Source organism: Lissotriton helveticus, chromosome 12, assembly GCF_964261635.1.
Source record: "Lissotriton helveticus chromosome 12, aLisHel1.1, whole genome shotgun sequence".
NCBI lineage: Eukaryota > Metazoa > Chordata > Amphibia > Caudata > Salamandridae > Lissotriton > Lissotriton helveticus.
In genome coordinates this window covers 853,241,935-853,268,119 of record NC_136073.1, presented here as the reverse complement: position 1 = coordinate 853,268,119, position 26,185 = coordinate 853,241,935, and the positions used below count along the sequence as shown (strand labels likewise).

General features: G+C 48.6%; 1 protein-coding gene across 1 annotated transcript in view; it reads right to left on the bottom strand.

The window, feature by feature from the left end:
* FSD1 (fibronectin type III and SPRY domain containing 1) overlaps positions 1–23,314 on the bottom strand; it is a 56,237-nt gene extending 32,923 nt beyond the window's left edge. The window contains exon 1 of the mRNA XM_078669524.1: positions 23,220–23,314. Within this exon, the coding sequence (XP_078525650.1) occupies positions 23,220–23,234 (15 nt within the window). The 5' untranslated portion in view covers positions 23,235–23,314. The remainder of the gene's footprint in view (positions 1–23,219) is intronic.
* Positions 23,315–26,185: the final 2,871 nt, after the last annotated feature.

Here is a 26,185-nt window from a genome sequence, read left to right as displayed (position 1 = left end):
GTTGCTCCAGACTGGCCCTAGCTCCCCTCCAACAGAGGAGCACCCCGGACCCTCCTGGTCCACTCCAGACGCCATCTTGAGTCCACCGCGTGGGCTTGCCTTTGCCAAGGCTTGTTGCTCCAATCCTGGTTTCAGCAGCGCCGACAGCAGACATCTTCGTGGGACAGCTCGCCCCTCCATCCTGGTCGCCGAAAACGCCTCCTGGTCCGAGAGACTGCAGAGCCCAGCGTCGCCCACTCACCTGGTCGAGGTGACTTCGTCCGGTGCCATCCTGGTGCCCATCTGATCACTGGCTAGTGATCAAGAACTGAGTCGCCTCTGCTTTCAGGTCATCTCCAACTCCGATCCAGGCTTGGATCCCATCGAACTTCATCACTGGTCGCCTGACAGCAACTTCATCTTTCAGGCACCATAGACTGTAACGAGGATTCCCGACGTCTTTTGAACCCTATGCAGCCGCAGCCCCTGGGCTAGGTAACTCGAGCATTTCGGTGCTCCAACGTAGGTTCACTATCTAAGTGTCCAGATCCTTTTTCGTTTTCAGCCTAACTAGTCGGATTCGTCCGATAACACTAACTTTACGAAATCTAGCATCCATAGACTTTGTCCCGCGTGAGAGTGCACACTCTGCACCCGATCTCCCTAGGCCTCCTGCTCCTAACCTTAGGGTTCAGTAGTGTAGTCCTAGCGATCCTGAAGCCTCTGGATCTTGTTACTTACCTGCTAGTATTTCGCATTCCACTTTTGTAGTATATGGTTTTTCGTGCCCCTCGGGCATTTGTGTAAATTGTGCAACTTAAAGTGTTTTCATAAGAGTTTTGTATTGTGCTTAGCTCCCTGACTCATAAAGAGTTCAGGGTAGTCGTGTTATAAATAAATATACTTTATTTTCATAACACCTTGTGTGGTGTCCTTTCACTTGGTGTTCAAGGGGTAAATGTGATGGTAAAACAGCTGGCTTAACACGCCCTCTAGAGTTTAGCCTAAAGACTGCTCTTGTCCATGCTACTAGGATAGCTGGTCTATCAGGTTGACTTACAACCAATCATCAATAAGGGTTGTTTGGTATGATACAAAGTGATCACTAGAATAGTGAGCACTGTATATCAGGCCAACTTCTCACAATCATGAACCGCTGATCTGCAAATAACACTATCGCAAGGCAGCTTTTTTATCAACATAAGAACAAATCTATATATCTAGCGGACATCACGCGGCGCGGCGCGCCTCTGCACGTAGTAATGGTGGTTACTCTGAGCGGGTGGAAGTGACGGACAGACACAATCTGTATTGATAGGATCCAACCAGAGTCCTGTAGATTTCAGAGTTCACTCTTTACCAAGAACATTGGCCAACTCCTTTCACAAGCCTACCCCGTTTTCAGGTGCGCCGCTGATTATAAAAAGCTAGACCTGTGTCCCTGACGCCCATCTGACTCTTACACGCAATGTGGACATCGCAATGAGGCAGAGTTTGTATTCCAGGCTCCATCGGAACCTCACTGTGGCAAGTTGTTACCAATTTTCAGCATTCGTACCATATACATGAAACTCACAGGCTTGTGCCTCGGCTGCAACCTTTTGTGGTCGTCAATAGTCTTCACCCGATGGCCAACATCAACGCCTTGCTACACACTGATCCCTTAGTAAAGACCCTTATTCCAAATGTCACAGTATTTTTGGGCACTGAAATAGCCAATGGGGAAAAACTGGCAAACGCGTTGTGGGTCCATTCCTGCACCACTCTGTGGCGATTTCCTGGACATTTCGAGACTGACAGTCAGAATGGTGAATTTTAGCCACACAAATTCCTCCAGGTTACACCCAAAAGAGGTGCAATGTATTGAAAGAAGTCAATTGCTACCAGACACAGTCACTAAAATACTGATGAGGAATAGAAGGAAATTTGAATCTCCCACTCCCCCCCCCCTAATTTGCATCCTTATGTATAGACCACCAGACTATGTGCCGCACTTCCCACAACTCCTTCTCTAGTTAATTTCCCCTTGTTAATGACACTGCAAAAATCTTACTAATTGGCACCTCAACAATTGGGCAAATCAGAACAAGGGAGGGCGGCCATCAATAGACCGATTTGAGCTCCTCAGCAGTCTGAATCTCAAATAACACATATCCTAAACTACCCACATCAAAGGTCACACGTTGGACCAAGTATGGTCCACAAACCTTTCCATGACCAACCTAATGGTCTCCCCTTGAGTATCGTTTGATCATCACTTGATTAAATACTCACTAACTGGTTTCATCCCGCTAAAACCACCCCCTTGTCCAGGAATCTTTTGCAGAGCTGGTCTTGGGTAGACCTTAATTCCTTCTGTAACTCTCTGGCAACAATCCTACCAGAACCCAACAATAACATAGGTCTCTATGGGAAAACCATCACTGATTGGCTAACGATAGCTAGCAACTCGCATGCCCCTCTTCATAAAACCAAACAGGCCGCCAGATGACATGAAGCATCCAAATGGTTCACGGTAGATTTAAAATGAGCTGAACTTGAACTACGCTGAAGTGAACGTAAATTGCAAAACTATTATTCTGCTGATAAAAAGAAGTATATGAAAAGCACATCAAAGAATATAAAATACTCATCATGCAAGCTAAATCCACTTTTTTTTCAAAAACAAAATCGTGAACTCTACGAATAAATCAAAAGAGATGTTCGGAATTGTTTCCCAAACTCTCACAACAGGAAAGGGTCACTGAACCCATCTTGTCGAATCAGGACTTATGTGATGCAGTCAACGCCTCCTTTATCAACTAAATTAAGATGATTAAAGACAGTATTCCTCCAAGCCCACATTCTAATGTAACCTCCTTAGAAGATAGGAACCCTGTCTTCCTTTCTGCCGTCTCAGCTATCAGCAAGGATTGCCTAGTGGACCTGCTGAACAAAGTCGAATCAGGTTCTCCAATGAATACCTACCCCAACAAGAGACCCAAAGACAGCATTCTCTCATTTTCCTCACCCAGCTATTTAACTCCTCAACCTGTATCTTATCCAAGGCAAAGTACCTAGCTCATTTAAAGAGGCTATAGTAGTCCCTCTCCAAAAGAAAGCCGGCGTAGACCCACTTGAACTGAAAAATGATCACTCCATTTCCCTGTTACTCTACCTAGCGAAAGTAACAGAAGCGCATGTTGCTCGAAACCTCGGCTGCTTCTTGGTGGAGTCTCCATTCCTCGACCCATATCCGATGGGCTTCCATCCTGCTCATTACACTGAAGCTGTCATCCTCTCTGCGATTGATGACATGCGTGAAGAATGAGAAAAACGCCATACCCAGGCACCGGTCCGTGTTGACCTGTCGGCGTCCTTTGACATGGTCGACCACAACCTCCTAGTGGACCGTGTCAAGGCCGCAGGGCAGCAAGGTATACCGCTCAATTGGATCATTTCCTTCTTAAAGGACTGCTCACAATCTGTTCGCCTGGCACCCTTCAAGTCATCTAAAGTCCATCAATGTTGTGGAGTACCTCAGGGTCTTCCCTTTCGCCACATCTGTTCAACCTGCATATATGTCCTTTAGTCCACACCCTCAAATAACATGATCGTCAAAGTCTTTAATTATGCTGATGACATGCAGCTACTTTGCAACATTGACAATCGTCCCAATCGTCCCAAATGAAAGGAGGAATTCCAAGACACGAGGCTATTCATCCGCAAGTGGATGAATAGCAACCATCTAAAATTAAACTCAGATAAAACTGAGAATGTCGCCACTAGAAGCAAGTATGACTTCTGGAATACATCATTCTGGCCTTCCGTGATGGGTACCCCTCATTCAAGTCATATCCAGAATAGAATAAGCCAACTCTCTCTATGCGAGCCTCCAGAAATGTCTTCATCGTAGACTCCAAATAGCACAGATCCAAGCAACCAACTAATCTTCCAACAACCAAGACACAGCCATATTACCCCTTTGATGAACAACCTCCAATGGCTTCCAGTTGTAACAAAGAGCTATCTTTAAAACTGGCTGCAACATCTTCAAATCCCTCAACGAAAAAAGCCCAGCCTTCATCACAGCCAAACTCTAAGATCCATCCACAAGAACTACTTGGAAAGACCCAATTTCAAATAGAAGAGACCGGGTGGTTCCAGATTGTCAGCAATTGTCCCCCGCACCTAGAACTCTCTCCCTCTTAAAATCAGGACTGCATCCAACTACATGACATTTAGGCAGCTACTAAAAACATGTCTTTTTAGACATGCACACGACTGAGGCACCACCAACAGCTAGATCAGGCCCTGTTACCATAGTGCCAAGAAACTGCTGGTGAACGTGCGCTCTACAAATGTTAGTCACATAACAAGGAGGATATAGAGTGCAACTCATGTGCTATAACAGATTTATGTAATTCCATCGCAAGATATTGCTTAGAACACTTTTTCACTGAAAAAACAATACTATTGCGCCGGAAAGTGGTGTGCTATGTAATACACCTTCTATAAACTAATGCCACTGGTTGTGAATTTAATGTGTGTTATAAGAAGCATCCATTACAAGTGGCGCACTTAAAATGGGGCATACCTTGAGGAGTGCGGGAAGTGATAGTGCATATGTGCCAATTGTAATTATGGGAAAGAGTGAGCTATGCAGATGGAGGGTTTCATAAAGATTGTGGAGAAACGCTGGTCTAACCGAGATACTGCATAACAAAGTGGTGTGAAGGTGGGAACGGGGCGCGATTAATGTTTAACGTACACTCTTGTGAGTTGAGAATTTAAACATTTGAAATTCTAATTGTATTGTATTGTATTGTATTGTATTGTATATTGGATTTGTAGAGCGCCTTATCACCCAGGGGTCTCTAAGCGCTTAGCAGAGGGTGGACACAGTGCTGTTAGGGGAGCAAGCTAGATGGTACCCCATGCCTCCTGAAACAGCACGGTTTTTAGCTTTCTCCTGAAGGGCAGCAGACTTGTTTCTTTGCGCAAGCTCTCTGGCAGTTTATTCCATGCACTGGGAATTGTATAGGAGAAAGTACGCCCTCCTAGAGAAGATAGTTTGAACCGTGGGCAGACCAACAGTGCAGCATCTACCGATCGTAAATTCCTGCTGGGGGCGTACAGAACAAGACGTTCCTTAATGTATTTAGGGGCTTGCCCGTACAAGGCTTTATGCGTAATGCATAGGCCCTTGAACTTGGCCCGCTGTTTCACCGCAGCCAATGGAGTTTGTGAAGAAGGGGGGTGGCATGGGTCCTTCTTGGTTTATTGAAGATAAGTCTGGCAGCGTCGTTCATGACTATCTGGAGTCTGTTCATCAGTTTTTGAGGGGTACCTACATACAGAACGTTGCCGTAGTCCAGACGTGCCAGGATTAAAGCTGATACTGCTCTCCTGAGCGTGTCCACCGTCAGAATGGGGGACAGTTTACGCAATTGTCTCATTAGGCCCACACATGTGCCCACTACAGCTGAGACCTGGGCTGACATAGTGAGATTGGCATCTAAGACTATGCCTAGGCTTTTCACTGTTACTGCAGGTACTGGGGAGGTCCCTAATTCAGTGGGCCACAAGAGATCACTCCAAGGGCTAGATGCTGTCGTAATTGCAAGCACCTCAGTCTTGTCAGGATTGATTTTTAATGAGTTGGCCGTCATCCAATTAACGGTAAATTTTAGGATGTTTTGCAATCTCTGATATGCTGTTGGAGAGTTGCCAATTTGGATGATGATCTGCGTATCATCAGCATAGTTGTAAATGCTGCATTCCATCTGATTTAGTGCTGAAATAAGGGGCTGCAGGTAGGCATTAAACATCAGGGGTGACAAGGCTGAGCCCTGTGGGACTCCACATGTGATCCCTGCTGCCTCCGATACCAGGTCAGCCAATTGTACTCTCTGAACCTGTTCGTCAAGAAAAGAGGTCAGCCAGGCATGGGCTGTGCCCTGGATACCGAAATCCCACATCCGTGACAGTAGTAGGTCGTGTTTGACCGTATCAAATGCCGCGGAGAGGTCTAGCAGTACCAGGGCGTAAGGATTTTTTTTATCTGCTTTAAGTCTCAGGTCGTCCAGCACGGAAAGCATGACCAATTCCGTGCTATGATGGGCCCTGAAACCGGCCTGATTGGGTTCCAACAGGAGATTGTTCTCAAGATGATGTAAGAGGCTGGGCAGCACATGTTGCTCCATTATTTTGGCTAAGAAAGGTAGTTGTGAGATGGGCCTGTAGTTTTTCAAGATCTTAGTATCTGCCCCTGCCTTTTTTAAGAGAGGGATCAGCCGGGCTTCCTTGAAGTTGGAAGGGACCTGTCCGGATGTGAGTGAGCTGTTCAGGAGCGATAATATGTCGTCCTCCAGCCCTGACCAGGCTTGTTTGTAGATCCTCGGAGGGCATGGGTCCGCCGGTGAGCCTGATTTGACTCGACCCATCACGATTTTCAAAGTTTCTTTAGTGAGTAAGGGTAGTGAGATTAGGGGCTGGGTGACTGTAGGGGTAGGTTTTAAAGTAATTCCCAGGCAGTCCAGTCTAGGGGTGGTCTCGATTTCTGTCAGGAGGTCTGTTATCTTGGTGGTAAAGAAGGACTGACATTTTTGGCAGTCTTCTTGCTTATTCACAATAAGATCATTGTTGGTGTTTATTTATCTGATCGGCTAACAAGCATTGGCAACCCCAATAGTTCAGGCTTGTTTCAGTTAATGGTTATGCGTTGGTGGCTGTGACAAGTCTAGATGCAGTAATAATAAACTTGATTTAAGTCAAGCCCTCATTTAGATAGGCCACCCTTTTAAGGTCGAGCCTGGGTAGCGCATGCATTGCTCTGCAGGGCATGCTGTATTCAAGTATGGACTTGAAGATCCGCCCATATTTTTTATTGGCTTTTGTCATTGTCCTTGGTGAATGGTGGCTTCTAATTCGTTGATAGGCCTGTTAGTCCCTCCTTTGTACCAACTTGTCTTCATTTGTAACCTCCCTTGAGGACACCCCATATTACGGGTGTTTGTCCTGGTAAGCTTTAATTACAGCCTCCAAGCACTATTTTGTTAAATGCTTTTCGCCACGCTCCGCTCTCCCACAAGGCTTTATTTTTTTCCCTCATAGCATGGCTCACCACAGTGGTGGCTGCGCCTTTGGTTTAGTTTCGGCTGCTTTGTGGCGCTGAACGCGGGCACAGATGGCCCCATTCCGCGCTTTCTTGTTAATGGTGGGCGCGCCTCTTTCTGTAGATGAGCCGTGTCTAAGGAAAGGGGCGCGGCTGCCATTTAACTGAAAGCGCGGCATGGGGCGCTTTTGCAAACAACCATTTGCAATGCAATAGGTCTCGCATTTTCGAGAGTTTCGAAATGCTTGTCGGAAACGTTTCCTAGTTATGCTTCTTTGGCCACGCCCCTTTCAGAGGCCCCACCCAACCTTTTGTTTTTATAATCCCACTTAACCACATCGATGCTCGATGAGTTCCAGCCCTGTGCTGGAATATGCAAAAACCCATTATTCATGACGAGCTGGGCTCGTCATGAGCGTGCTGGGAGGCTACTGCATGACGAGCCCAGCTCGTCATGAGTGTGGAAGGGGTTAAAGCCCGGCTGCACAGTGTCTTACAAGCCCCGTGATGGACGGCTTGCATACATGGAGGATTACTCCCTCGTCTGCCTTTAAGGAGATTATCTTTTCTCTTTCCGCTCTCATCGGCGGAGCTGCAGATTCAACCGCAGCCGGGGAGTTTTATGGCGGCTGGCTTGCTGAGTCTTGCAGATCTCAGCCCTCAATAAAACAAAATCACAAGAAAAGCCCACTCTGTGTAATTAATTAATCAGACTGAAAGGGGAAGGAGGGAATACAATCGAAAGGATTATGAGCTTCAAATATACAGCGATGGCCCAGTCTTTTTCAGTCTCGAGGGCAGAGGTCAGGCAGCAGCGGTGGAGTCGTGTATTGCAAACAACAGACACAGAACACTCAGTGACAGTACAAGGTTCTATCACACAGAACATATACTCAACCGAGAGCAGCAGGTCAAGCTCCCTTTACACAGACTGCAGCAGTGTAAGGTTCCTTCTCACTTAGAGCTGGCGCAGTGCAAGCTTCCTTCTCACACAAATCCGGCAGACGTGCAAGCTTCCTTCTCACACAAATCCGGCAGACGTGCAAGCTTCCTTCTTACACAAAGCCGGCAGACGTGCAAGCTTCCTTCTTACACAAAGCCGGCAGACGTGCCACTTTGTGATCTGAAGGTTACACATACTTTGTAGCAGGTACATTAACCCTCTGAGCTACCTCTCCATGAGTCAAAACTTCCACTAGACAAACCTCTGATCTCTTTCCAGGAAGAGCATTAATCTTTTGAGTTATCTTGACATTTTTATTGTTGCCTCAAAATTGCTGGAGGCAGCAGGTGCTTTTAAAACCATAATGTACTTGCAAACAGGACGCCCGACCCGAGGTCAGCGGGCTTCAGAGCTCCTCAGACTGCAGCCAGTGACCAGAGACAGAACCCATGCCCCCACAGGAAGGCTGGATTACACACACAGGAAACGGATACAACACAAATTAAACCCAAGAGAGTCGGAGCAGCAGCCGAGGGCAGGCGCCAGACAGAGGGAAGCCGCGCAGGGCTCGGATGCTTTACAAAGAGCTGACACGGGGCTCTGACTCTATACAGGGAGGTTATCACAGGGCTCCGGGTCACTCTGTACACAGAGCAACTCACAGGGCTCTGATTCTGTACAGGGAGCTTCTCACAGGGCTCTGATTCTGTACACAGAGCTTCTCACAGGGCTCTGATTCTGTACAGGGAGCTTCTCACAGGGCTCTGATTCTGTACAGAGAGCTTATCACAGGTGTTAGAAATGGGGTTTCTGGTTGGCTAGGGATAGCCACCTGAACCAGGCAGAACCCACCACTCTAGTCAGGGCAAGGGAGTTACACACCAAAGATAACCTGTGCTCACTCTCTGATAGCTTGGCGCAGAGCAGGCAGGCTCATCAGAGGCAATGTGTAAAGCGTTTGCGCAACGCACTCACAACAATGAACACACCACAGAAGAGACTCCACATAGAGTTATATATAGTATATTATACATAAAACAAGACCAAAACTACAAGAATCATAAATACTGTGCATACTATGCAAATACAGAGATAGCACTTGTTATGCTGGACAATGCAAGAATCAAAACAACATACATCATAACATCAGTGCATGTAATGCCAGTGAGGTTAGATGGGAAAAAAAAAGAATCACCAAATGCCACCATAAGTATAAATATTTTGCAGGTACGGCAGACTGGTTTAAAACACATGAACCATAAAAATGCACAGCCGTGCACCTCTGCGCTCCTGCTAGTAGGATTATGGTAGATCCTAGTGAGTCCAGCTGAAACAAGCGTATTTATGTCCAAAGCATAGGCCGCAGCTGCTTGATGTGATACAGCAATTCACCACAACGAGCTTTTCAAAGGACGTCACGCTTTGCATATGGCTGCGAGCTCACTATTACAACACTAATAATATTAGTAGCCCGGTATGATTTTCAAAGAACATAATGAACTCTTACTACAGGAAAGGTTGGAGACCCCTGTCCTAGACACCTAGGTGTTTCAACAACATCTCCATTCAAACCCACCAAAGTGTGTAACCATTGATCCATTAACCCCTCCCCTGCTGGTGATGGAACCACTCTGTCATCAGCTGCGGTCGCGCTGTGCTGATGACGGAGCGGTTCCGTCACGGTCCGCTCGGCAGGCCTGCGCGCGCGCGGATTCCGCGGCTGCGCTGAGCGTTCCATTGAGCGGGCGGGGCCGTGACGGAACTGCGCCGTCATGAGCACAGCGCAACCGCGGCTGGTGACGGAGCGGTTCCGTCATCAGCATGCGCCCGCCGCGCGGCCGCCCCGCCCCCTTTAGCACTGCGGCGGAATAGCCGCCGCAGTGAAGGGGTTAATAAACACAACACTCTCACTGGGAACAGCAGCACAAGTGAGCCACCGGTGTGCAGCTTCTAACCCCAAGCAGACCCCGGGTGGGGGATGGAATCCGCGACATCGGGGTGGGAACGCGTCCATATAGCAGAACATGCTATAGACATACCACAAACATAACATGCACATGTCATTTGAAGCTCAATGTGCACTCCAGTGCCTCCAGCACTCAAATGGATGCAAGTAGGAGAGATGGAAGAGTTAAAAGCACAGAGCACTAGAAGATTCCAAGCCACAGACGTGAGATGGAAGCAGCAAGGGGGTCACAGCTGCTGCAGGGAACAAAGCAGAGATGCTGTCCTCAGAAGCCCTCAGACAAGGAAGAGTGACAGAGGGCACTGCTAATGAAAAGTGCCAGAACCGAGCAGCCCTTCCAATTACAAGGAGAAACCAATAAAGAGAGACTTGAAGGATAGAAAGAGAGGAGATTCCAGGGGTCTCACCCCGGCGACCAAGCAAGGAGACCCATTCACTAGTAAAGAGCTGCAAATAGATTGTGCCCTTCCGATAACCCTCTGACCGCAGTGGAATCAACCAACCAGTGCCCAAGGGACACATGGTCAGGACAGCCATATACCATAATAGTAAACAGAAGGATAGCCGCCTGAGAGCAAACAAAACATAAGGATAGCCGTCTAAGAGAACACAACGTGTATTTGTAAAGCGCACGTTCATCCCAGGGTATCTTGGTGCTGAATAACAGATGTTTATTGTTACCCAACACAATGGTACTCATTTTATCGACCTCAGAAGGATGAAAGGCTAAGTGGCCCAGTCAGGATTTGAACCTGTGACTATGAGGTCGAACACAGGCCCTTACAGTGGACAGATTAGTTCACTAACCCACCAGACCCGGCATATATATTTATATACCCAACTAAGATAAAAGTATACATAAGGATAGCCACCTACAAAAAATTTGAACATAAGGATAGCCGCCTAAGATACATGTAAACATAAGGCTAGCCGCATAAGATAAATATTAACCCCTTCCCTGTGGGGGTAATTCCCCCACGGTGCGGGGGGGGGGGGAAGCACGGCGCTGCGATGCTCGTAACGACACCAGGTCGTCATGAGTCACGGTGGAGCTGTGCTCATGACGGCCTGGTCTCGTCACGACCCCGCCCACTGATTAATTCGCCCACACAGGCGGGGAATTAATCGCGTGTGGGCGGAGCGCGCCGTTAAGACGAGACTAGGTCGTCATGAGCACAGCTCCAACGTGACTCATGACGAGCTGGTCTCGAGCACCGAAGGGGTTAAACATAAGGATAGCCAGCGAAGATAAATGTAGACATAAGGGCTGCCAGCTAAGATAAATGCAAACATAAGCCTATCTGCCCGAGATAAATGTCAACATAAGGATACCCACCTAAGATAAATGACCATAAGGACTGCCAGCTGAGATAAATGTAAACAGAAGGCTAGCTGCTTAAGATGAATGTAGAAATAAGGTTAGCCGCTTTAGATAAATGTCAACATAAGGATAGCCGCCTAAAATAAATATAAACAGAAGGCTAGCCACCTAAGATAAATGTAGAAATAAGGCTAGCTACCTAAGATAAATGTAAACATAAGGCTAGCCGCCTTACATAAATGTAAACATAAGGCTAGCCGCCTTACATAAATGTAAACATATGGATTGCCCCCTAAAATAAATGTAAACATATGCATAGCCGCCTAAGATAAATGTAAACATAAGGACTGCCAGCTGAAACATATGTAAACATAAGGCTAGCCATGTAAGGGAGATGTAAACGAAGTATAAATGTAAACATATGGCTAGCTGCCAAAGATAAATGTCAACATAAGGATGACCGCCTAAGATAAATTTAAACAGAAGACTAGCCACCTAAAATGAATGCAGAAATAAGGTTAGCCACCTAAGACAAATGTCAACATAAGGACAGCCGCCTAAAATAAATGCAAACCGAAGGCTAGCCACCTAAGATAAATGTAGAAATAAGGCTAGCCACCTAAAAAAATTGTAAACATAAGGCTAGCCGCCTAAGATAAATGTAAACATAAGGACTGCCAGCTGAGATAAATGTAAACAGAAGGCTAGCTGCCTAAGATAAATGTAGAAATAAGGCTAGCCGCCTTAGATAAATGTCAACATAAGGCTAGCCGCCTTAGATAAATGTAAACATATGGATAGCCGCCTAAGATAAATGTAAACAGAAGGCTAGCCACCTAAGATAAATGTAGAAATAAGGCTAGATACCTAAGATAAATGTAAACATAAGGACTGCCAGCTGAGATAAATGTAAACATAAGGATATCCACCTAAAATAAATGTAAACATAAGACTAGCTGCCTAAGATAAATGTAAACTTAAGGAGAGCCACCTAAAATAAATGTAAACATAAGGCTAGCCACCTAAGATTAATGTAAACATAAGGCTAGCCCCTAAAAAAATTTAAACATAGGGTAGCTTAGGGGAACAAATGTACAACATCTGAGTTTTTCGTGAAAATCTTGAATGGATCAAGCTCTCCATTTGGTGCAAACCTTAATTTAGGTGGTGCGTGTATCAGATACGGTAGCATTGCATAACCCTTAAATAATATTTACTATTCCTCAATGGGTGAATGCAACGAGCACTCCTACTGAGCGCCATCCCTACAGGGCCCAAGCTCCTCGTCTGCACCATCCCTACACTACCCAATCTCCCTGTCTGCACCATGCATACAGTACCCAAGCTCCCTGTATGCACCATCCCTACACTACCCAAGCTCCCTGTCTGCACCATGCATACAGTACCCAGGCTCCCTGTCTGCACCATCCCTACACTACCCAAGCTCCCTGTCTGCACCATGCATACAGTACCCAAGCTCCCTGTCTGCACCATCCATACAGTACCCAAGCCCCCTATCTGCACCATCCATACTATACCCAAGCTTCCTGTCTGCACCATCCCTACAGTGCCCAAGCCCCCTGACTGCACCATCCCTACAGCACCCAAGCTCCCTGTCTGCACCATCCATACAGTGCCCAAGCTCCCTATCTGCACCATCCATACAGTGCCCAAGCTGCCTGTCTGCACCATCCCTACAGTGCCCAAGCTCCCTGTCTGCACCATCCCTACAGCGCCCAAGCTCCCTGTCTGCACCATCCCTACAGCGCCCAAGCTCCCTGTCTGCACCATCTCTACAGTGCCCAAGCTATCTGTCTGCACCATCCCTACAGTGCCCAAGATACCTGTCTGCACCAACCATACTGTACCCAAGCTCCCCGTCTGCACCATCCCTACAGTGCCCAAGCTCCCTGTCTGCACCATCCGTACAGTGCCCAAGCTCCCTGTCTGCACCATCCCTACAGTGCCCAAGCTCCCTGTCTGCACCATCCCTACATACAGGGCCCAAGCTCCCCGTCTGCACCATCCCTACAGCACCCAAGCTCCCTGTCTGCACCATCCCTACAGTGCCCAAGCTCCCTGTCTGCACCATCCCTACAGGGCCCAAGCTCCCCGTCTGCACCATCCCTACAGGGCCCAAGCTCCCTGTCTGCACCATCCCTACAGCACCCAAGCTCCCTGTCTGCACCATCCCTACAGGGCCCAAGCTCCCCGTCTGCACCATCCCTAGAAGGCCCAAGCTCCCCGTCTGCACCATCCCTACAGGGCCCAAGCTCCCCGTCTACAGGATCCCTACAGGGCCCAAGCTCCCTGTCTGCATCATCCATACAGCACCCAAGCTCCCTGTCTGCACCATTCCTACAGGGCCCAAACTCCCTGTCTGCACCATCCCTACAGTGCCCAAGGTCCCTGTCTGCACCATCCATACAGTGCCCAAGGTCCCTGTCTGCACCATCCATACAGTACCCAAGCACCCTGTCTGCACCATCCATACAGTACCCAAACTCCCTGTCTGCACCATCCCTACAGTGCCCAAGGTCCCTGTCTGCACCATCCATACAGTGCCCAAGGTCCCTGTCTGCACCATCCATACAGTACCCAAGCTCCCTGTCTGCACCATCAATACAGTGCCCAAGCTCCCTGTCTGCACCATCAATACAGTACCCATGCTCCCTGTCTGCACATCCATCCATGAAGCACGGAATCGGCCCTCATTGAGATGGCCGACTCTGTGCGATGGACCTTAGATCAGGGATCGAGGGCGGTGTTGGTGCTGCTGGATTTATCAGCAGCATTCGACACCGTCTCTCACCCCTTACTGCTTAATAGATTGCAGGACATTGGCATTCAAGGCAAGGTCCTTGATTGGATCAGCTCGTTCTTGTCCAACCGCACACAACAGGTTCACACCCCTACTTTTACTTCAACACCTAGACCATTGAAATGGGGTGTCCCCTAGGGCTCTTCTCTTAGCCCACTATTATTTAATGTGTATTTTTCACCATTGGCAGAGCTGATCTCCCTCTCAGGAATAAAAACAACGTCCTATGCGGACGATATCCAGCTGCTTTTTACGTTTAAGGATCCATCCCCTAGTGCTTTCGATCCACTCAAAACATGTCTGAGAGATATCGCCAGTTGGATGGAACTTAACTCCATGAGACATAATGCTGGGAAAACAGAGGTGCTCTTTTTTAATCAGCCATCTCCTCTCAGCTCGAACCTGTGGTGGCCGGAAGATCTGAGCCCAGCCCCGACCCCAAAGGACTCGGTGAGAAACTTAGGAGTTCGATGGGATAACAAATTATCTTTTGATAGTCAGGTTCAAACTGTCTCAGCGGCCTGTTTTTCCAAGATAAGGATCTTTAAAAAACTAATCAACTATCTACCCTGTGCTAACAGAAAAACCATTGTTCATGCCCTCATAATCTCCCATCTCGATTATGCTAATGGACTGTATCTGGGTCTCAATAAATGTCTCTGTCATAAACTCCAAAGGGTCCAAAATGCTGCTGCACGCTTAATTGGTGGCCTTACCCGCAGATAGCATATTTCCCCATACTTAAGGGAACTACACTGGCTCCCTATGGGCAAACGAATTGAGTTCAAGGCGATGATACTTGCCTTCCGATCCACTAAGGGCCTCGGTTCGGCCCACCTTCAATCTACCTTGCGACCCTACAGCAATCTGAGAACCCTTCGCTCCAACACCAAACTTTTGCTGGCCACCCCAAGATACAGGAAAGCCCGAGCGGGAGGACAGACCTTTGAGCTCGGAGCTGCTCAAAGATGGAATAAATTGCCTCTGGATCTTCGAAGGAGCAATTCGGAACGAGAATTCCGCAGATCTTTGAAAACCTTCCTGTTTCGCCTGTAATTTCTAGCCTTCGAGGCGGTTATCATTCAATCAGCACCGGGACACCCCGTTGGGGTATCTGTGAGCTTTACAAAAGACACAATAATAATAATAATACAGTACCCAAGCTCCCTGTCTGCACCATCCATACAGTGCCCAAGCTCCCTGTCTGCACCATCCATACAGTACCAAAGCTCCCTGTCTGCACCATCCCTACAGTGCCCAAACTCCCTGTATGCACCATCCATACAGTCCCAAGCTCCCTGTCTGCACCATCACTACAGTCCCAAGCTCCCTGTCTGCACCATCCATACAGTGCCCAAGGTCCCTGTCTGCACCATCCCTACAGTCCCAAGCTCCCTGTCTGCACCATACATACAGTACCCAAGCACCCTGTCTGCACCATCCATACAGTCCCAAGCTCCCTGTCTGCATCATGCATACAGTACCCAAGCTCCCTGTCTGCACCATCCCTACAGTCCCAAGCTCCCTGTCTGCACCAACCATACTGTACCCAAGCTCCCCGTCTGCACAATCCCTACAGTACCCAAGCTCCCTGTCTGCACCGTCCCTACAGTGCCCAAGCTCCCTGTCTGCACCAACCATACTGTACCCAAGCTCCCCGTCTGCACCATCACTACAGTACCCAAGCTCCCTGTCTGCACCGTCCCTACAGTGCCCAAGCTCCCTGTCTGCACTATTTGAGCTAATCAGAACACAATCCAAAGAACAACCCCAGACACCCAACACCAGGGGCGCTACACCTTCCTGTGAAGACTTCTCTGCTTTCTTTACCCAAAAAACAGACAACATAAGAAGCGATCTCCTCAATGACGCTATCCTTTACTCCAACCCCCAACACACAGCACCATCTGAACCAAAGAACAATGCTACTTGGTCATCCTTTAGCACCTATTCCGAAGAGAAAATTGGAAGACTGCTCAGCACCCTGAAACCATCCAATCACCTCTCTGACCCCCTTCCTGCTAGCGCTCTAAAAGTCTTTACCCCGTCGCTCCTCCCACTCTGGACTAAGATCATCAATAGCTCTCTTCAACAAGGATCCATCCCTGACGCCCTCAAAGTCGGACAAGTCACACCGTTACTAAAAAAAAACCAACAGCAGATCCTAATGATCTAAACAATTACCGTCCTATTACAAATATTCCCACGCTCACGAAACTGTTGGAAAAATGCGTACAGCTACAACTTGCCAGTCACATAAATAACTTTGATCTCCTCAACCCTCATCAATCAGGCTTCCGAGCAGGGCACAGTACCGAAACTGCTATGACTCACATAGTTGACGACGCCCTCCAAATACTAGACCAAACTGATACCTGCCTCCTCATCCTTCTCGATCTCTCTTCAGCATTCGACACAGTTAAACATGAGAACCTACTCGAACTATTAAACACAAGAATGGGTATATCTGGAACTGTTCTCAAGTGGTTCACTTCCTTTCTACACAACCGGTCTCAACGTTTCAAAAGGAACAACCTGATGTCCTCCTCGGTACCCGTATCGTTAGGTGTCCCTCAAGGATCCTCCCTCTCCCCTACACTGTTCAACTTAGTCATGGAACCTCTCACTACTCTGTTACAAGCATCCAATGTCCACTTTCACATGTATGCCGACGACACCCAACTTTATCTCAAAATACAATCCCCCAAGGACATCTTGCTTCTGAACACCACGATCAGAAACACCCAATCCTGGCTGGCAGAGAATCACCTCAAACTCAATGCGATGAAGACTGAGTTCCTCTTCATCTCACCGCCCGCAAAAATCTCTACCGCTCAAACTTGGCTCAAGCACCTAACGGCTCTCAATGTACATCCGACCATCGTTGACTCAGCAAAATCTTTAGGCATAACACTTGACGCCAATCTCAACATGCAGCAGCACATCAGCAAGGCAACCAAAGGAGCGAACTTTCAAATCAATACCTTGAGAAAACTCAAACCCTTCCTTCCAGCCAAAGACTTTCAAATGGCAGTACAATCTATAGTCATCCCGCACATAGAATACGGCAGCGTCGCCCTCTGTGGGCTCCCCCTAACAACAACGGCACCTCTAAGAGCGTCCCTTAACGCTGCAGCAAGACTCATCACTGGCTCAAAAAAACACTCGCATATTTCCCCTGACTTTAAATCCCTGAACTGGCTGCCTTTTGAAGCCAGAATTCATCTGAAAATCGCCTGCATGACACACAAAGCTATACACACGAACTCACTCGCCTACCTCTCCCAAAAGCTGACAATTTCGGGCGGCTCTAGAACTACTAGAAGCACAAACAATCTTCTGCTGAAGCCTCGAAGATTCCGGAAGGTAAAAACCTATAAACGCTCCTTCTCAGGAATAGCGCCCAGGATCTGGAACTCACTCCCTCCCGAAACCAGGCTCATCTCCTCCAACAAACTTTTTAAGAAAGAAGTAAAATCGATCCTCATGGCGAAATACACATAAACTATTATTCGGTGCCTCCAGGACTCCGCGTGGTACTACCTCCTGACCCCTTGGTCTATTTGTATTACTGTATTACTTGTATTATCGACTCACTTGACTGTATACGTTCCCTCTCTGCATATCTTATTTTATACTAGTGACGTGCCTATCTGACTTTGCACCCTTTACCTACACCACCTCAAATATTACCTACTGTTATACTACTGATTCTCCTGTGTGACTATGCACCCTGCACTCTCCTACCTCAACTATGCCTATCTCTATGCGATTTTCAAAAGTAGTAGTATGTACTTTCGTATTATTGGCATATCTGTTTGACTATGCACCGTGTACCTACACTACCTCAACTATGACCTACCTCTTATTTTGACCTACTTATGTAACTATGTAACTATGCATATTGTATCTAACTACCTCAACTATTACCTACTTTATGCTTGTCCTTGTCCTTGTCCACCCCATGTCCTTGTAAAGCGCTCTGATATCTGCAAAGATCTTGTTCGCGCTATATAAAACTTTGAAAATAAATAAATAAAATAAATAAACCATACAGTACCAAAGCTCCCTGTCTGCACCATCCCTACAGTGCCCAAACTCCCTGTATGCACCATCCATACAGTCCCAAGCTCCCTGTCTGCACCATCACTACAGTGCCCAAGGTCCCTGTCTGCACCATCCATACAGTGCCCAAGGTCCCTGTCTGCACCATCCATACAGTGCCCAAGGTCCCTGTCTGCACCATCCCTACAGTCCCAAGCTCCCTGTCTGCACCATACATACAGTACCCAAGCACCCTGTCTGCACCATCCATACAGTCCCAGGCTCCCTGTCTGCATCATGCATACAGTACCCAAGCTCCCTGTCTGCACCATCCCTACAGTCCCAAGCTCCCTGTCTGCACCATCCATACAGTACCCAAGCTCCCTGTCTGCACCATCCCTACAGTACCCAAGCTCCCTGTCTGCACCGTCCCTACAGTGCCCAAGCTCCCTGTCTGCGTAACCATACTGTACCCAAGCTCCCCGTCTGCACCATCCCTACAGTACCCAAGCTCCCTGTCTGCACCGTCCCTACAGTGCCCAAGCTCCCTGTCTGCACCAACCATACTGTACCCAAGCTCCCCGTCTGCACCATCCCTACAGTACCCAAGCTCCCTGTCTGCACCGTCCCTACAGTGCCCAAGCTCCCTGTCTGCACCAACCATACTGTACCCAAGCTCCCCGTCTGCACCATCACTACAGTACCCAAGCTCCCTGTCTGCACCGTCCCTACAGTGCCCAAGCTCCCTGTCTGCGCCAACCATACAGTACCCAAGCTCCCTGTCTGCACCATCCATACAGTAACCAAGCTCCCTGTCTGCACCATCCATACAGTACCCAAGCTCCCTGTCTGCACTATCCATACAGTACCGAAGCTCCCTGTCTGCACTATCCATACTGTACCCAAGCTCCCTGTCTGCACCATCCATACAGTACCCAAGCTCCCTGCCTGCACTATCCATACTGTACCCAAGCTCCCTGTCTGCACCATCCATACAGTACCCAAGCTCCCTGTCCATACAGTACCCAAGCTCCCTGTCTGCACCATCCATACAGTACCCAAGCTCCCTGTCTGCACCATCCATACAGTACCCAAGCTCCCTGTCTGCACTATCCATACTGTACCCAAGCTCCCTGTCTGCACCATCCATACAGTACCCAAGCTCCCTGTCTGCACTATCCATACTGTACCCAAGCTCCCTGTCTGCACTGTCCATACAGTACCCAAGCTCCCTGTCTGCACCATCCATACAGTACCAAAGCTCCCTGTCTGCACCATCCATACAGTGCCCAGGCTCCCTGTCTGCACCATCCCTACAGTACCCAAGCTCCCTGCCTGCACCATCCATACAGTACCCAAGCTCCCTGCCTGCACCATCCATACAGTGCCCAAGGTCCCTGTCTGCACCATCCATACAGTACCCAAGCTCCCTGTCTGCACCATCCATACAGTACCCCAGCTCCCTGTCTGCACTGTCCATACAGTACCCAAGCTCCCTGTCTGCACTGTCCATACAGTACCCAAGCTCCCTGTCTGCACCATCCATACAGTACCAAAGCTCCCTGTCTGCACCATCCATACAGTGCCCAGGCTCCCTGTCTGCACCATCCCTACAGTACCCAAGCTCCCTGCCTGCCCCATCCATACAGTACCCAAGCTCCCTGCCTGCACCATCCATACAGTGCCCAAGGTCCCTGTCTGCACCATCCATACAGTACCCAAGCTCCCTGTCTGCACCATCCATACAGTACCCCAGCTCCCTGTCTGCACTGTCCATACAGTGCCCAGGCTCCCTGTCTGCACCATCTCTACAGTACCCAAGCTCCCTGCCTGCACCATCCATACAGTGCCCAAGGTCCCTGTCTTCATCATGCATACAGTACCAAAGCTTACAGTACCAAAGCTCCCTGTCTGCACCATCCATACAGTACCCAAGCTCCATGCCTGCACCATCCATACAGTACCAAAGCTCCCTGTTTGCACATCCATACAGTACCAAAGCTCCCTGTCTGCACCATCCCTACAGTACCCAAGCTCCCTGTCTGCACCATCCATACAGTACCCAAGCTCCCTGCCTGCACCATCCATACAGTGCCCAAGGTCCCTGTCTGCATCATGCATACAGTACCAAAGCTCCGTCTGCACTATCCATACAGTACCCAAGCTCCCTGTCTGCACTATCCATACTGTACCCAAGCTCCATGCCCGCACCATCCATACAGTACCAAAGCTCCCTGTCTGCACCATCCCTACAGCACCCAAGCTCCCTGTCTGCACCATCCATACAGTGCCCAAGCTCCCTGTCTGCACCATCCCTAAAGTACCCAAGCTCCCTGTCTGCACCATCCATACAGTCCCAAGCTCCCTGTCTGCACCATCGAAACAGTGCCCAAACTCCCTGTCTGCACCATCCATACAGTCCCAAGCTCCCTGTCTGCACCATCCACACAGTCCCAAGCTCCCTGTCTGCACCATCCATACAGTACCCAAGCTCCCTGCCTGCACCATCCATACAGTGCCCAAGGTCCCTGTCTGCATCATGCATACAGTACCAAAGCTCCGTCTGCACTATCCATACAGTACCCAAGCTCCCTGTCTGCACTATCCATACTGTACCCAAGCTCCATGCCCGCACCATCCATACAGTACCAAAGCTCCCTGTCTGCACCATCCATACAGTGCCCAGGCTCCCTGTCTGCACCATCCCTACCATCCAAGCTCCCTGTCTGCACCATCCATACAGTACCCAAGCTCCCTGTCTGCACCATCCCTACAGTCCCAAACTCCCTGTCTGCACCAACCATACTGTACCCAAGCTCCCCGTCTGCACCATCCCTACAGTACCCAAGCTCCCTGTCTGCACCGTCCCTACAGTGCCCAAGCTCCCTGTCTGCACCAACCATACTGTACCCAAGCTCCCCGTCTGCACCATCACTACAGTACCCAAGCTCCCTGTCTGCACCGTCCCTACAGTGCCCAAGCTCCCTGTCTGCGCCAACCATACAGTACCCAAGCTCCCTGTCTGCACCATCCATACAGTAACCAAGCTCCCTGTCTGCACCATCCATACAGTACCCAAGCTCCCTGTCTGCACTATCCATACAGTACCGAAGCTCCCTGTCTGCACTATCCATACTGTACCCAAGCTCCCTGTCTGCACCATCCATACAGTACCCAAGCTCCCTGTCTGCACTATCCATACTGTACCCAAGCTCCCTGTCTGCACCATCCATACAGTACCCAAGCTCCCTGTCCATACAGTACCCAAGCTCCCTGTCTGCACCATCCATACAGTACCCAAGCTCCCTGTCTGCACCATCCATACAGTACCCAAGCTCCCTGTCTGCACTATCCATACTGTACCCAAGCTCCCTGTCTGCACCATACATACAGTACCCAAGCTCCCTGTCTGCACTATCCATACTGTACCCAAGCTCCCTGTCTGCACTGTCCATACAGTACCCAAGCTCCCTGTCTGCACCATCCATACAGTACCCAAGCTCCCTGTCTGCACTATCCATACTGTACCCAAGCTCCCTGTCTGCACTGTCCATACTGTACCCAAGCTCCCTGTCTGCACTATCCATACTGTACCCAAGCTCCCTGTCTGCACCATCCATACAGTACCCAAGCTCCCTGTCTGCACTATCCATACTGTACCCAAGCTCCCTGTCTGCACTGTCCATACTGTACCCAAGCTCCCTGTCTGCACTATCCATACAGTACCAAAGCTCCCCGTCTACAGGATCCCTACAGTACCCAAGCTCCCTGCCTGCACCATCCATACAGTACCCAAGCTCCCTGCCTGCACCATCCATACAGTGCCCAAGGTCCCTGTCTGCACCATCCATACAGTACCCAAGCTCCCTGTCTGCACCATCCATACAGTACCCCAGCTCCCTGTCTGCACTGTCCATACAGTGCCCAGGCTCCCTGTCTGCACCATCTCTACAGTACCCAAGCTCCCTGCCTGCACCATCCATACAGTGCCCAAGGTCCCTGTCTTCATCATGCATACAGTACCAAAGCTTACAGTACCAAAGCTCCCTGTCTGCACCATCCATACAGTACCCAAGCTCCATGCCTGCACCATCCATACAGTACCAAAGCTCCCTGTTTGCACCATCCATACAGTACCAAAGCTCCCTGTCTGCACCATCCCTACAGTACCCAAGCTCCCTGTCTGCACCATCCATACAGTACCCAAGCTCCCTGCCTGCACCATCCATACAGTGCCCAAGGTCCCTGTCTGCATCATGCATACAGTACCAAAGCTCCGTCTGCACTATCCATACAGTACCCAAGCTCCCTGTCTGCACTATCCATACTGTACCCAAGCTCCATGCCCGCACCATCCATACAGTACCAAAGCTCCCTGTCTGCACCATCCATACAGTGCCCAGGCTCCCTGTCTGCACCATCCCTACAGCACCCAAGCTCCCTGTCTGCACCATCCATACAGTGCCCAAGCTCCCTGTCTGCACCATCCCTAAAGTACCCAAGCTCCCTGTCTGCACCATCGATACAGTCCCAAGCTCCCTGTCTGCACCATCCATACAGTGCCCAAGCTTCCTGTACGCTCCACCTCTTCACCAGCTGACGTCACGTCACTCTTACCCTACATCCCCTATCTGCTGATCCCCACACACCCAGGCTTCTCGTGAGCATCCCTTCAGCGGCAGGCCCACCCTCTACACTTACAGCAAATTCCCCCTACATCATGCCGTGCTCCCTTCATAGATCACCTCCATTCTCGCAGCTCCCCAGAACCACTTGTTTCTCTCTCTTCCCAGACTTCCCTACTGCCCCCCTCAGCCTCCTGCTACTGCAGGACCAGCTATCCGCCTGCAGCATCCCAATTCCGGGCCCCTGTCTAGTCTATCACCGCCCCTCCATCACCTCCCGGAGCCCTGCATTCTCTCCCTGCCTCCCGCATCCCAGTGGTCCTCCCTCTCTCCATCCCCGCAGCATCCACAGATGTCAGTCTCAGCTGCTCCTCAGCATCCCGGCCCCAGGCTCTGTTGCCTCCCTCCCTCCTCCATCCCTTACCTTCTGGTCCTCCATCGTGGCCCCCCGGCCAGGCCCCACCTGCTGAGCTCGAGCCTCGGACCCTCGCCAGGGATCGCCGTCCTGCGGCACCAACAAAGCTGCGGCAGCTGGGAGCAGCTGAGCAGACTGCGCGGGCGCGGCAGCGGAGCATCATGGGAAATGTAGTTCTTGCAAAGGGTACTTTAGGTTTTCTGAGCTGGGCATGCGTAACAGCGCCTGCATCTGATAATCCAAGGATGGATGTGAACAGGTGCGCGCCCAGCTGACCGAGCATGCTAGGAAATGTAGTCTATCAAGGGTTTTAAATTGTAGTCATAGTTCATTCCAAGACTGTGGCTATATTCACATTTTTATAACCCAGTGCATTAAATTGGAGGGTTCAAGATTCTGACTGGGATTGAGTTCCTGCGCATCTTTAATTTGGAAGGGAGAGTGCCTGCACTTCTCAGCACTACTGCTTTACACTGAGCGGCAGAGTACTGACACCCAGTGCTTGAAAAGGAAAAATAGAAGTGCAGGTACTCTGTGCCAGAGTACCTGCTTGTTTCTGAGAAGTGCCGGTACACTCTAATTAAAACTATAGCATTTCTCTTGAGAAGTGCTGGTACTCTCCCTCTCAAAATAAATAAGTGCCGGTACTCCGTACCGGACAGTACCGCCCCATTTAAAGCACTGCGGACACCAGCATTTCTATATTTCCAGTTACAGCACTGCTATCACCGGCCAAGAATGCCCTTACCTGAAAATAATGACCACAGCAGATGCATGAGACAGGAATATTTCCGTATATAAGGCGAACAATGTATATTACACCAAAAGATACGTGTATGTATAAGACAATGTCATTCTTGCCACTCCAATATACATATAGGTGCATATATAAAGGAGAGTATATGCCTGCTACTAAAACTTTAAGAAATGTCAAAAAAATGTGGATACTTCACCACAAGATAAACGTGCAAATGGACTTGAAATGTTGCAGCTTTTCTACCTTGCCTTAGATTTTTTTAAATCCCATTCCCATGGCATGTTTACAAAGAGAAATTAAGAATCTCGTGAGCTTCTATGAGGCATGGCACTTTACAACAAGCACTGGCATAGCCAATAGGTCTCGCTTTTGGGACCTTATAAGTATTTAGTTATGCAGCACAATATCCTTGGTGCAACAACATCAACTGTTGCGTGGCTAAACACTCATAAGGTCCCAAAAGGCAAGACCTATTGGCTATGCCAATGCTTGTTTCTGCTGTGACCTGTTGGCAATTTGCCCTCTAAAGCATAATTTTTGCAAACCAACATAATGTGCGTTGAGATAATTGTATGGCTGCACGTATATGTACACTTACACTTTGCAAAGTGCTGCATGTATATGTACACTTACACTTTGCAAAGTGCTGCACGTATATGTACACTTACACTTTGCAAAGTGCTGCAATGTCATCATCCTGCCGCCAATGTAGAGGTCTTATGATAGTCACCCACCATAGATTGCACAAGTGTGCAAAGTGCAGTAGTTTCTTTTTCAATAACACTAATTTATCGGCAAATATATTTAATATCGAGGGCTGTTTCTTTTTTTATACAAAAAAGTATTTTGGTGTGAAATATGTCCTTGTGTCTATTTTTGATGCAAGGATGCATTTTGATTTAAAATAATAGTGCAAGAAAAACAGAAACACTGTGAACAACAGCAGCTCATGTTCTCCTGTGCATTCCCCGTCTTTTTTTACCACGATTTGTGCATTCGCATTAAATTTATACTGCAAATAATTACTCAAAGTGACATACTGCCAGAATTTTTCTTATTAAGTGTATGTAATCTTGCAATTTCACATAGCAAACGTAATTTGAAAATTCTGAAATTACACAAATTAAGCCAGTGTATGTTTGATCTAGGCCAGCTCTGTTATCAATATTCTCTTCACTTTGTCTTCCACTCCTTGTCAGAACCTCTGCTAGTCCCTTTAATGGACGTGGGCTACTTTTAGAAAATGAGTTTCACATATGGAAAAGCAAATGAAGAGACTGAGGTCTGCTGTCCCTTGAATGTAAATGTGTAAATGTAAATGTAGAGGTACTTGTATAGAGCACGACTACCCGGAGGCATCTCGGCGCTTGTACGAATACCGCTGAGGAACCCTTCCTGGCCTTTCCCTGTGAAGTGCCCACTCCTGGGCACCCCCAAGGTGAAACCAGGCATCCTAGCGTTGTGGGGGCCGTTGTGGAGATTAAGCAAGCTATTGCCCAGAGTTGCAGAGTGGGACCCATGATTAGAATAGGCACCGAGGCGAGAATTATCAGGTTTGAGGAAATTGAGCCCAAGACCCACCGAGGCAGGAATTGAACCCTGGTCCCAGGCCAGACTTCTGCATCAGGGTCTGCCACTCTAACCATTGAGCCACACTTCTCCAAGGCCATGATCCCTGAATTTGGACAATCACAGGGGTTGCAAATTTCACCACCCTAATTAATATTCAATACTTGGTCATTTTGCGACCCCTTGCAGAAGTTCAATGTGCGGAGTGAACACTTAGCACGTAGGTCTTATTATAAAGTGGGCACCCATTTGCAACCAGACAATGTATAAATTGCACATCCCGGATTGCAAATAGGTATTAGTTGATCGGGTCCTTAGAGCAAAGGAATCGCCTCTGGTCTTTGCAGATTAAATGTACTCTATGATTGGAACTAAAGCATTTCACCCGGGTGCGTGTCTATTGCAAAACCTCTGAAAAGAAGATGTGACCATTTGCATCTATCTCACTCTGAAAGAGGAGCTATAGATCAGGTCGTAAGCCAACTCAAGGAATGCGACAACACAGGACGTATTCAGCAAGCTAGTGAGAAGTGGAAAAGTAAATCCTGATTAATTACCTAATTCTTAAGGTATACGGTCTAAGCAGCAATGCTAATATGCACACATATCTCGGTAAGCATTACAGGTGCTGGCTCTTAGCAAATGTGCC